General features: G+C 30.9%; 1 protein-coding gene across 4 annotated transcripts in view; it reads right to left on the bottom strand.

The window, feature by feature from the left end:
• LOC143244318 (uncharacterized) overlaps positions 1–13,042 on the bottom strand; it is a 134,312-nt gene that overhangs the window by 36,097 nt on the left and 85,173 nt on the right. For all 4 annotated transcript variants that reach the window (XM_076488759.1, XM_076488760.1, XM_076488758.1 and 1 more), the window contains exons 8-9: positions 5,537–5,605; positions 2,794–2,916 (exon numbers count right to left, since the gene is read on the bottom strand). In XM_076488759.1, the coding sequence (XP_076344874.1) occupies positions 2,794–2,916; positions 5,537–5,605 (192 nt within the window). The remainder of the gene's footprint in view (positions 1–2,793; positions 2,917–5,536; positions 5,606–13,042) is intronic.

The raw sequence follows: 13,042 nt of genomic DNA on the forward strand, positions 1-13,042 counted from the left end.
TATGTCCCCATAAACCAAAAAATCTGAAGGTTATAAAACTCAGACACTGCCTTAGAAATATCTATACTATGATGTGTTATACATAATAATTCAGAGCATTAGAAAGGGGGTGATAGGGGGAAAAAAAAAGAGAATGGGCAAGATGTAGCAAACAAATTTTATGATTCTCGCAGGAGAGCAGATTGAGGGTTTATTTAAATACTTCCTTTAAAAAGTAAGAAACTGAAAAATACACAGTATTAACATTTTGATTTATTAACAATGTTTGGATATCAAGCTGATTGGTATTAAGGTACTTCAATTGAGTTTTGAATGTAAAAATAAGGCATGCCAAAGAATCAAATCACAGAAACAAAGAAAGCACATAAAGTTAGCAACTGCTGAGGAAGAAAATAGAGCAGCATGAATAACGAGTTTAGCCTCTGTAAAACTGTTGAGATATACAGCCTCATGACCTTCCTCTGTAAAACTGTTGAGATATACAGCCTCATGACCTTCCTCTGTAAAACTGTTGAGATATACAGCCTCATGACCTTCCTCTGTAAAACTGTTGAGATATACAGCCTCATGACCTTCCTCTGTTGAGATATACAGCCTCATGACCTTCCTCTGTAAAACTGTTGAGATATACAGCCTCATGACCTTCCTCTGTTGAGATATACAGCCTCATGACCTTCCTCTGTAAAACTGTTGAGATATACAGCCTCATGACCTTCCTCTGTAAAACTGTTGAGATATACAGCCTCATGACCTTCCTCTGTAAAACTGTTGAGATATACAGCCTCAGAAGGAAATGGTAATGAAGAAAGCTAAGAAGGTTATACAGCAAAAGAGGAAGATGAGCAGTTTTGGGGTAAAAGTGTGTAAAAACAGGATAAAACTAAAATTCCCAAGCTTGCCAGATAATTGAAATACAAGAACAAATATCACATATCCGTGTCATCAAAGCAGTGAAAAAAATATGGTTGTTACATGATCATTTTCAGGGACAAAACAACCAGAAGTTAAAGAAAGTTAGAGAAAGAGTTGGTCAAAATTATCCAAGGACAATTTAGACTCAGAAGAGTTAAAGAAACAGAAAAATGCGAGTTTTTAGTTCAAGATGGACAGTACAGAATAGATACAACAACTTAATGTACAATAATTGTAAGATTGCTCATAACTGGACTAACTTCAGTCATCACTTAAGTATAATAAAACATCCTATTGAGGAGAGTTTGAGTTCTGGGAGGTTTCAGAACCAGGATATGAGAAGCTGTATTCATGAAGATTCACGAAACTAAATTTATGGAAAATACTGCTATAATTCCTAGTTGTTGTTTTTCTTAATCACATGGTACTTAGGCCTTAGTCCTTTTCATACTGATTAAGTTCATGTTAATTATTAGCTCCTGCTGAAATCCAAACACTAGGTTTATGATAAAAGAGAATATTCCTATCAAACAAAACATACAACAAACTACTGAAGATGTTCCAAAATCTCATAATTTGGTTAAAAGAAGATATCAAAGTAATAAAACAAAGGATTGCATCTCATATCAGTAGCTCTAACTTTATATTCTTTCTTGAAATCAAGAAAATAAAGGTAAGAAAAGATAAAACTTTAAATGTTGAATAAATTTTGAAAATAAAGGTATGTCTAATACAGTTTTCATATCTTAAACTGGCACAGTATACAATATTATGCATAAAGTGGTATTAGCTGTTTTTTCTGTGATGGTAGAGAGTAACATTTCTGAATCTGGTTTTCTAATAAAACTTCTCTGCTACATGTAAAACAGTGACTGCTATAGAATCAGTATATGCTTTTATGGGGCTTTGAAATTCACTGTATGACTGTACTATCATTATGCAAAAGCACTTAAATCTAATAAAACATTGTGGAAAACTACACATTGCTTAAGTCATTAACTAACTGGTAAATTATTCAAAGACAAATTATAATTTATGCAATTGAAATAATAAAAGTATTATTCCTATTCTTGTGAGAAAGCCAACTGAAAATGTTAAGTTTCATTAACCGTTATATTAAAGTATTTTTAAATGGTACTAATACTTCAGGAATATATCTGTTGCAAAATTAGATAATGTTGAAAGTCAAAAGCACAAAAACTTAGGTTATTTTGTACAATGAAAGATAAGTATGTATTTTTAGCTACAGATGAGATTTCAGTAATGCAGTAGACACTAGTCCTAACAATAGAAATGTGTTACTAGAACTTTTGGCTACAACTCAAAGGTTTTTACTTTATATTGTGCAAAGATAAAAAAACAACAAAAAAACTGCTAATGTTATTTTTGTTTCAGTACTTTTTAATTTTTAATAAAAATGACATTAATTTCATTAAAAGTTTAATACTGCATCAACAGTTTGGAAATGCATATATAATCCAAAACAATTATGTCAAAATTTTTATACATATGTGTATGGACATTAACTAAAAAGGTTTCTCAGATAAAAACAAAATCTTACTTAACACTAAATATAAAGATTTATCATTTATATTCCTTATTTGTTTGATACTTTCTTGTAATGTTTTACAGTTATATTGAAAAAATATTATTAAATAATATCCGTATTACCATTTACAGTTTTTAATTTCCAGATAATAACAATTTGATTTTCAAGTTAAATGAACATCGTTACACTATTAAAAATAACAATGTTAATATAAATACTGATCAAGAAAATAAATACATGTAAATATTAGCCTTATACATAAGCATCAGGTACTACAGTGATAACTTTTATAAATACAGTTTTTTCAAACTTTATTATTGAAGAATTAATACCTCTTGAGATGGTAAAGGATTAATAACTTCAACATGGCTCTTAGGAACCTTTCCTTTATCTTCTCCACATTTTCCATAGAACCAGTCCTTTTCTTCTTTGATTAAAGTTACAAGGTCACCTATCTAGAGTAAACAAACACATTCTTGTGATGAGTTACAAGTATTGTTTATTTTACTAAAATACACTTTATTCCATTTCAAAACTAGATAATGTAATAATTCTACCAGGTATACAATATAGCTTTTCATGTACATACTTTCAGTTATTTAAGGTTTTCTTATTTCACCTTTATACTGTGTCTTTTCCTTTGTTTTGCCACTACCACAACTTCAACATAAACAAATTTGGTGCAGTAAATCAGGATTTTTCTCAGTACAAAAGTGTAGTTTATTTATATTTTTGATTACTCCAGGTTATTATTCTCTCTTTATTGTGTTTCTTCTGAAATATCACCCAAGAGGTACTTCCAAGATTTGGCAGGGCTTGCAGCAGAGGGGAGAGCTTTCCTTGTGCCTGTATAGAAGCTAACACATTAACTATGGCAAACTGAGATAATGTTGACCAAAATATGCATAAGAGTGGTGAAACACACAAGTGTATACAGATTATGATAATACAATTTCACCTAATATATGAGAGGTGAACAAATTTCGGGTTGTTGTAGTTAAAGTTATGTCTGACACATACCCAGTTTTCTTTAAAAAAAAAACAAGTCACATTTCAGTTGTAATTTGCATCTTTGATACAAATCAGAGCAGATACTGGATGAAATTATCATTAACATTGTGTGTGAATTACTAAACCTATCAGTGTTATTAGATTTCTCTTTATCTGCACCACCCTCATGGACAAATATAAAATAGGTAATAGATCTAAGGTTTCTGGTCAAGCACTATGCACAATTGAAGTTCAAACAAGTGCAATAAAAATGAAAGTACTGACAGTGTTTCTCGTAACAGATTACACACTGGGAAAGACAAATATCACCTTGCACTAAATAGACTCTGGAGATGTATGTCAGAAAGCAATTGTTATGCAGGATTTTTTGGGGAACCAATGATACAGCCACCAATAAGATAAATAAAATGCTGAAGGCTAAAATCATTAAACTTCCAAAGTTTGTGTCTCACTATCAAAACTAGTAAAAGTATTTGAAAAATTAAATACACCGTGGTTCTGTGTAGACTTCACTCAGTTAAATATAGTAATAACACATGTTGATGCCATACACCTTTATGTGTTGGAAGGATTCTGATACTGCTTTCAGCCTCTGATAGATTAAGCTACATGATGAAAGAAGAGCTAAGACTGCTTTTGGCACTTTTTAAAGGCTGTATCAGGTTTTTGTAATACACACCTATTTTGAGCAGCTGATGGAACCCATATTACCTTTCATAATAAGTGATGTTTTATCTACATCAACAACACTTAAATTTGGTAACACACTTCAGGCCGCAATTTAAAGTTTAGGCACAGAATTTCAACAATTGCAGCAAAACTGCAGGTCTGAAACTGAAGTCACAGAAGTTTTTTTTTCTCCTAGGAATACTTAAAGAGTGTTTCAGATTGAAGATGAGTTTGTATGGTTTGCTTAACTTCTGAAGTAGTAAAGCACGACTGTTACCCACTATGTTTTATGTTTACTTGCTCTAAATTCTAATGCAGTTATTATTTAAATCACATTTTCGGTTAGAAACTTAATTGTGAAATGTTTGTGTTTTTTTAAAAACAATAAAAATATTTCCTTTCATCTTAGTGTTATGATTTTTTTTTTTTACTGTGTGGCTAAAATCTTGTAAATACTTTCAATAGTGTTATCTACAAACAGAACTAATCTTGTCAAGAGAGATATCCCCACTGAGGGTGCATTTTAATTCAAAATAGTTAATAAATTGTAGACATCAAGTGCTTCTCAGATGCACAACCTCTTCAAGTGTCAGAGACAAATCCAAGCCACCACTTACTGACTGTTGTTCATGCTTTACAAAAATCCACTGAAAACTAGTTTACATGTACATAAAGTATTGAAAAGAGAATTCATCATACCATTTTAACCACGGTAACATTAAATGGGAGTCTCTACCATTTCCTATCCTTTCATACAATCAAAAATATCTACAAATACCACCAACACACGTGTGAATGTATTACTATATACATTTATATATGATTATACAAACTGTCAAACCATATAATATGTAGGGTATGGGAATAACCAATATTACAACATATAAAATAGAATGGATGGATAAACATAAATCATAGTTATAAGGCCTTGCAGCTTGATGATATGTTTGTTCATGAAAGAACAAAAAAATAGATGATTAAATGTAAAACAAAAGTATCTACATAATTACTTTCATTTTTAAGCTGCAATAACAGTAAGTATTAAAGTTACACCTGCTTTAAGATACTTTGTCATATGCTGCTAATTTAAATAATTTATATGCTTTTGTGTGTGTGTGTGTACGTAATTGTATCTAGCAGATTATAAAGCTATAACACATGAATCTAGTAACAAAAGCACACATTAATATATACATACGTGTGCAACATCAGCTTCTGTTAAAATTCTAAAATAAATTATGTTAATGTATTTATTGTAATATAAATATTATATAAATGAAACATATAAGTGTCAACTAAATTATAAATACAGTCCTTTAAACTTAAAGAACAAAAATTAATATTTTGACATTAAAAACTTACAATGTTAAAACAAATACTTTGTTTTATCCTTACCTGCAAATTCAATTCCCCATGACTTAATGGGTGATAGTCTTTGATAACCATAGCAATAGGTAAAGCTTCCTATTTAAAAAAAAAATATATATGTATACAGTCTACATGTCCACCTATCTCTATACTAACATTCAGTGTGTGTGTGTGTGTGTGTGTGTGTGTGTGTGTGTGTCATATAACTAAATCTAAATCACTGGTCCCACTAACTTCTAAGTGTTACTAAATGATTGTATTTTTTTCATAGCAAAGCCATATTGTGCTATCTGCTGTGTCAATCAAGGAAAGTCGAATCCTTGATTTTAGTGTTGTAAATCTGCAGACTTACCACTGTATCAGTGGAGGACATTTAAGCCCCTAAGTTTGTGTAGGTAAATGTAAAGCTTTTCACTTGATCCCTTATGGAACCCAGGTATTCACAATCAAGAATCAGCCTTTCAGGTAGTGTTGATGTGAAGAAGGGTGCATGTGCAATGAAAGAAAAAAACAAAAAGAGAGATCTCACACAATACATCTGTGTGTGTGTGTGTTTTTTGTTCACCAGTAACACACACACACACACAAAAATTATTCAATTGATTACAGTTACATTTCTAAACAAATCATATATATAATTTGGAATATTCATATGTGTTGAATACCAGAAAAGCTAAAGGTGTAAATATATAAAGACATAACTACAGTTCTCACACAAATACTACAGTAATGTGTTGGCAAATGGCTATTTGCTTAAGAAGTATTGTTCTGTATTTTTTAGTCTATTCAAGTTCTACAAATGTATACTGTTTAAGCACAGCAAATCCATTCTAATTTAAGGAATCATTCAAACCTTCAACTGTACAACTGGAGTGATTGTCAATTGTATCTTAAACCTTAATCATTAGTTTCCTGCTTTCTTATAAAGAAAGTTATTTTATAAGGATTGTTAAGTTAAGACATAGTGAAGAGAACCTATTTTAGGAAAGTGTTCTTACTAAAATCACAGAATGATGAACTGCATATCTTTGAAACAAAACACGATATACACATACACACAAATTGAATTACTATTATTAAATGCTACGCTTTCTTCCTAAAGTTTTATAATTGTAGCAAATGTTAACGTTTTTCTTGTTCTCTTGATAAATCAGAACTCATGTTCCAATTCAATTAGACACATTTGAATTAAGTAACAACATTAACACATTCACTGCCAATTACAAGTTAACTCATAGTTGACAGAGAGGTCGATATTGGCAGGTACAAGAAGATTCGTAGCAACTTCTTTCAATGTCAAATATTTTTTTAATTTTTAGTGCCAAGGGCTAACATTTATATATGAGGCTGGCAATCTCAAACATCAGTTCTTCACTTGGGACAGTACAAGGTATCTTGTATAGTGGTATAAAGTAGCTATGCAAAATACAGTACCTTCAGTACCTTTATGTTTTATTGCAAGGTTGTAATAAAAATACACTAATTTTTCTTTTATTATTTCAACTTACAAGAAAAAAATTACTCATTTGACACAAAAAATAAATTTATTGTAACAAGAGAATTTTAGTAAAATCTGATAAGAATTGCACATGATATTCTTTGATGAAATTTTCAACACAAAGAGCTGGCTTTTCAATGCAAACTGTGCATGTATATCATCTTTCCTTTCTTACTTTTTTTCTTTGTGCACACTCATCTTGGTTTGGTAGGTTTTTCTTTATTTTCAATTGGTGGAATAGATTCTAAGTAATGAAAACTTGTAGAAGCAGGGTTCTCGAAAGTGATAGTTTTTTTTGGCACATCATCATCTCTAAATTTCAAAAGTGGTATCTGATTTAAAGTTTGGTGCCTCTTATACATTATGTGGGCATTGCTTATAAGAATTTCCATTATAGGAAGCCCAATTTTCTTATACTAGCATAGAATTTTTCTCAGTGATGAATATATTAAAGCATTTGATCAGATCTGTCAATACCAGACATTCCATCATTGTAACTTCTAATACTTTTTGGTTTTCTTGAAACCTTCCCACTGCAATTTAATATGTTCACCATCTCTACATGGTGTATGTTGGTTATTGTGAGCACTCCTCTTTAATCCTTCCACTTACATACAACTGCTACATCAGATCTCATCCAAGACAATTCCTCTTTCTTGAGCTTTTTTTTTCCCCAAACCAAGTCATAGATAGCATGATCTGTCAGCATTTTCATGAGTTGGACTGCACTGTAAAAGTTAGCAGCATATAAAATAGCCTTTATCTAGATAACCATCCATTGGACTAACTACTATTTGAGCCAAATGACTGACTAATTCTCTGTTTGTGTAGTCTTCCAGAGCAGGTAATAATTTTCTGACTTGTACAGCTCATAAAGATTGACTCCATGCTTGTGATGTTCATTCTTCATATATTGGCAGAAAATTAGTCTTACTTGCCAAAGAACTTTGGATTCATCAATGCACATTTCTCTATGGGGAACGTAAAGAGATTTCATGGTTTCATTGAAATACTGCAGCAGAGGGTTTATTCTGAATAATCTTTCTCCACCATCTTTCTCGTTATTTACAAAGTGAAGGAGTTGAAGCAGAAGCTGAAACGATTTCTGCTTGAAACAAATTGCCAAAATGGGAACTTGTATAGATCACTGGTAGACCAATAATGCTCTAATGATGGCAAGATACAGGGGACCATATGTTGGAACAATCCAAGAAAGCGTTTCATTTCATTTACATTAGTATCTTTCCACTCACTTAGGTAAAAAGCTCTTCATAAAGAGCATTATTTATTTCATGATTTGCATATCCAAAAGCTTTTCATTGAAGAACATTTCCACAAAAGTATCTTGTTGTGGGTCCTTTAGCCCAGGATTTGCAGGGAATGGGAAATCTAGGAGATTTTGTGAATCACTTGACCAAGGTCATTGACGTTTAGGAGTTCTTGGTTGGTTTGATTATATGAGAGTCAAACAGAATAAGGTGTACCTCATTTTACATCATCTGAGGTTGTACTACTAGACTTTGGAATGTAATTTCTGTCTAAATCTGGTACATCATCACTTGATTCTTCCAAGCTCTCATTTACAGGATCATCTGTATCACAATCAAACAATTTTTGAATATCTTCTTTATGGAGCCCTTTGGCCATGAATATTTATGTCATAAAAATTAATAAGTTATACAAAATAAAAATCTGACAAAAGAAAAAAATCATTAGTCAATGTCAATATCACATAATCATCATTTTAGATGTTCTAATGCGAGATATGCTGGCTTAGAATCCATGGTGGCTGCAAAGCCCTAAGCAACCATTTAGTTTGCTTTTGCTTCACACTGGCTCTGTCTAAAGTCACTGTGAGATTGCTCGTATTTGGCAAAAAGAAAGAAAAATAATTTGAAGTTGCCATATGTGATGTAACTACTAGTGCTAAAAAGGTTTTTTATTTTTATTTTCCCTTTTCTTATTTTCATCTTTCAAAGCTCTACTCTAGGTGGTTGAGTCTAACAATGCAAAATGCATATTTTTTCTTTATGTTCATTGGCCTTAAGATTTTGACCAGCAGTGTATATATAAGCATTATAAACATTCATGTTGAGAAATATACAAAACACTAAATTTGGCAAATAAGATTACAAGTACAAAATAGCATACAGCAGCAAATGTGTTAATTTCTGTTTTACCTGACAAATTACTCAAGTACACTGGCACAATATTGTTCCTTATTTGAAAGACTGTATGACTGGTTTGATTTAATAATGAATAAACTTGTAACAGATATTTGGCATCTGACTTATTCCAGAATTTTGCAAGATAGTCAGTCTGGATTGGTATCAGTTGCCTGTTCAAAAGATAAATAGCTAAAATTTTCATACTGTTCATTGGGGGAAAAAAACAGACAGACAAACCAAATTAGGTAGTAGAAAGTAGGTAGTAGAAAATAAATAACAATTAGTAGTTTTATCGATTAAAAATAGTAATCACACTAATAAGCTTGTTTTCAGTGAAGGTTACAATTATAAAAAAAACAAACTCATTTATAAATACCTTTTTGTGTTTTTGTGCATTGATCCATTTACTCTGATATTTTTCAAACTATATTAGCCTTCTTTTTTATATAAAAAAATATTACTTAAGTGAACTGAATGAATTTTAGAATGTTAAGTGAATAATTAATTTTCTGAGCAAACACATCTATCTGTTTATTTTTCTAGTTTAGTTTATTTAAAGTCTTTTACTTAATAATTTGTAATATGCACCACTAGGTTTTAAAAAAACTATTAATTTTTAATCTTTGTATTAATCTTCCAATTTCTACCTAGTCTTTCAAAGTAAATTTTGAATTACTCTTCATTTCATATAATAGACATCCTTAGAAATCATCATATGTTCATTTTATGAGATACCTTTTTGGCATACATTTTTAAAATTGAATGTGTGTTTTCTTATAGAAAAGCCACATCAGGTTATTTGCTGAACCCACCAAGGGGAATCAAACCCAATTTTAGCATTGTAAATCCATAGACTTTCCACTCTACCAGCAGGGGACTGTAAAACTGTAATCTGGACATTTCTGACTTGATAAATGAGTCACTAACGTTGATTAAATACCACCAAGTTGACATTACTATACTTATTTTTTAAACTTGCAATAATTCCATACTTATTTTTCTTATAAAACTGATAATGAAAACAATTTACTATCATGAATAAGGGTTAAAATGTTTCTATCTAAAATATATCATAATTGCAACTAAAAATGATGAAACATCCAATTAACCACTTCATCTATGTACACTGTTTGAACAGAATAAACATAAAAATAATATTCAATAAAGATATCAGTTCTAGAATATTTTGCAGTAACTTCTCATATTTAACTATGCTTATCTGGTTTGATGACAATTTCATTTGGTGAACATAATAAATACTTCATACTTGCAAAACACTAATTTAATAAAAACATAGTATATCTAATAAAAACACCATAATTGTAAACAAAGAATCAAACAACATTATATTAACAATATTATTTTAAGTGATAAGTAATCTACGTCATGCAGCTACTTGATAATGACAAAACCTTCTCCAAACTTCATTACTATGTTAAACTCATAGTTTTAACTGTTACAAATTCAATCCATATCTGAACTGTATAAATTTACCTTAATTTAAGTTATCTGTCTTTTTATTGAAGGAAACTTCCTTGTCTTTCAAACATAGATTTAACAAACACTTTCACAATTCATAAACAATGGGATAATTTACGATTATTATAAAAAAACACTTAAACTTGTTTACTCATTCTGCTACAGTATGGTATTCTAATTCTTGTTCTATCCAATCATATTTAAACTTTCTTTATAGCTGCTTTCAATGCCATGTTTTAGTGATAAACATTCAAACCACTGACTTCCCAACAACTACCAGACAAATGGAACTGCTAAATCTGTAAAAAGGCCTAGATGAAAAAGGTATTTGGGCATATTGGACCAATTTGAAACCCTATTAAGTTTCAAGTCAATCCCCCAAGAGATGAAGGAATGGTAGTCAAATGAAAAGCGTTTGAAAGAAGAAACAGCATCTCTCTGCAAACATAAAAACAGTTAAACGTAACTATTTTATTGTTCAATAAAAATTAAATAGTTATAATTATTTGTAATCAAATTTAGAACAATCATAACATTCCTCCTGAAGTGGATGCTCATTTTAATTTTATTTTCTTTACGTTATTACTTACACAGTCATAACACTTATATTTCCATTTATTCCTGACATCAACAATACAAAAATCTTTTTCATGAGAATTTTAACTTCTACATAATGAGACATTGTTACTGTGACAAGTCTATAAGAGATGCAGAGAATCCAAAACAGTAATAGTTTTGATGAATACAAGTCTCCAGAAATAACCATTTACTGGTTAAGGTCTTAGCTGAATAGCTATATACATATCTCTGTTGATTATTACTTTCTGGAGAGAGAACAAAAAGTAACCAAAACAAAACAAAAGAGAGGTGATATCCCTAACCTAACAGCTAGATTCACACCTGCTTATACACCTTTAAACAATATGGTCATCAACTTCTGTAAAACATGAAGAAGATAGGGGAGAAGATGATCTTTCCGATACCCATGTCTGTTTATACAAAATTAAAAAAAAGGAAGTATTAATTTCTGAAAAATTGAGGGTGGGCATCTTCAACCCTTGACCTCTGTATAAACCTGCACTTAACTTGTATAACATCAACAACACAGGTACATAGTTAGAGATTAGCAACATAATGTTCAAAAAACGATTAAAAACAACAACAGTAAATGTACATTTAATTTAATATTTAAGTAACAAAAAAGTGTCACTGAGTGTTCTCAGTCAATTACCTTCATGAACTTTAATCAGCTATTCGAAATCAAAGACAGCAGCAGATAGTCTTATTAGCTTTGCCATAACAAAGGCAAGCAAAAGTTGGGGCATTGGGAATTTAACTTGTTTTGTTTGTTTGTTTCTGAATTTTGCACAAAGCTACAGGAGGGCTATCTGCACTAGCTGTCCCTAATTTAGCAGTGTAAGACAAGAGGGAAGGCAGCTAGTCATCACCACCCATTGCCAATTTTTGGGCTACTCTTTTACTAATGAATAGCAGGATTAGCCATCAAATTATAAACCCCCACAGCTGAAAGAGCAGGAATGTTTGATGTGACAGGAATTCAAACTCACAACCCTCAGATTACAAGCCTTAACCACCTGGCCATGCCAGGCCTAACATGTTCTGTGTATTTAACAAATATGTTCATCATGCAATAAGAACATACCATGTCCATTTGAAAATATTTTCTTCCAAAGAATTAAAAGTATTAATAAACCACATTAAAATATCTAGATATTTGAAATGGAATATGCAGAATAGAAAATACTTCATCCATTATGTTAAGCAAAAAATACCAAAAAATTCTGAACAGCTTCATCTTGTTCTTTACTGAAGGAGTATAACAAGTGTTACATTGATTCATATAAAAGACAATCAGTGCAACCTGTCTTCTGGATAAGTGTAAAATTTGGTTTTGATGATGTACCTGTACAATAGTGCTTATCAGCTCTATTTTAGTTCAAGACACCTGAACAACAACAAAGTTGTCACTAAAGTGACCCAGTACTACAAAGAATGAACAGCAAGTATATAGCTATTGACACACACACACACGTACACGTGTTTCTAATTGCAAGTTTTTGTTTTGTTTGAAAGAATACATGGAAACCTTTCAAATTTGGTGAAAACTTACATATCCACAAAACATTACAATTATGTACACATAAGAGAAATATGCATCAGTTTGAATATTTTACACTGTTATATGCAGATGTATGTGTTTTATACCCCGCTAAAGCAAAATAAGAACTGAAAGAAATTGATTATTTAGTTTCCACAAAGTTATAGTAGCAACATATAGTTCAGAAAGTCACTGAGAATACCTTCTTGAAGCTGCTTTGTTTTATTTGCTCTTTATAATAGATAATGTCTATTCTGTCTCAGAAAATA

Source organism: Tachypleus tridentatus, chromosome 2 (genome assembly GCF_004210375.1).
Source record: "Tachypleus tridentatus isolate NWPU-2018 chromosome 2, ASM421037v1, whole genome shotgun sequence".
NCBI classification, from domain to species: Eukaryota; Metazoa; Arthropoda; class Merostomata; order Xiphosura; family Limulidae; genus Tachypleus; species Tachypleus tridentatus.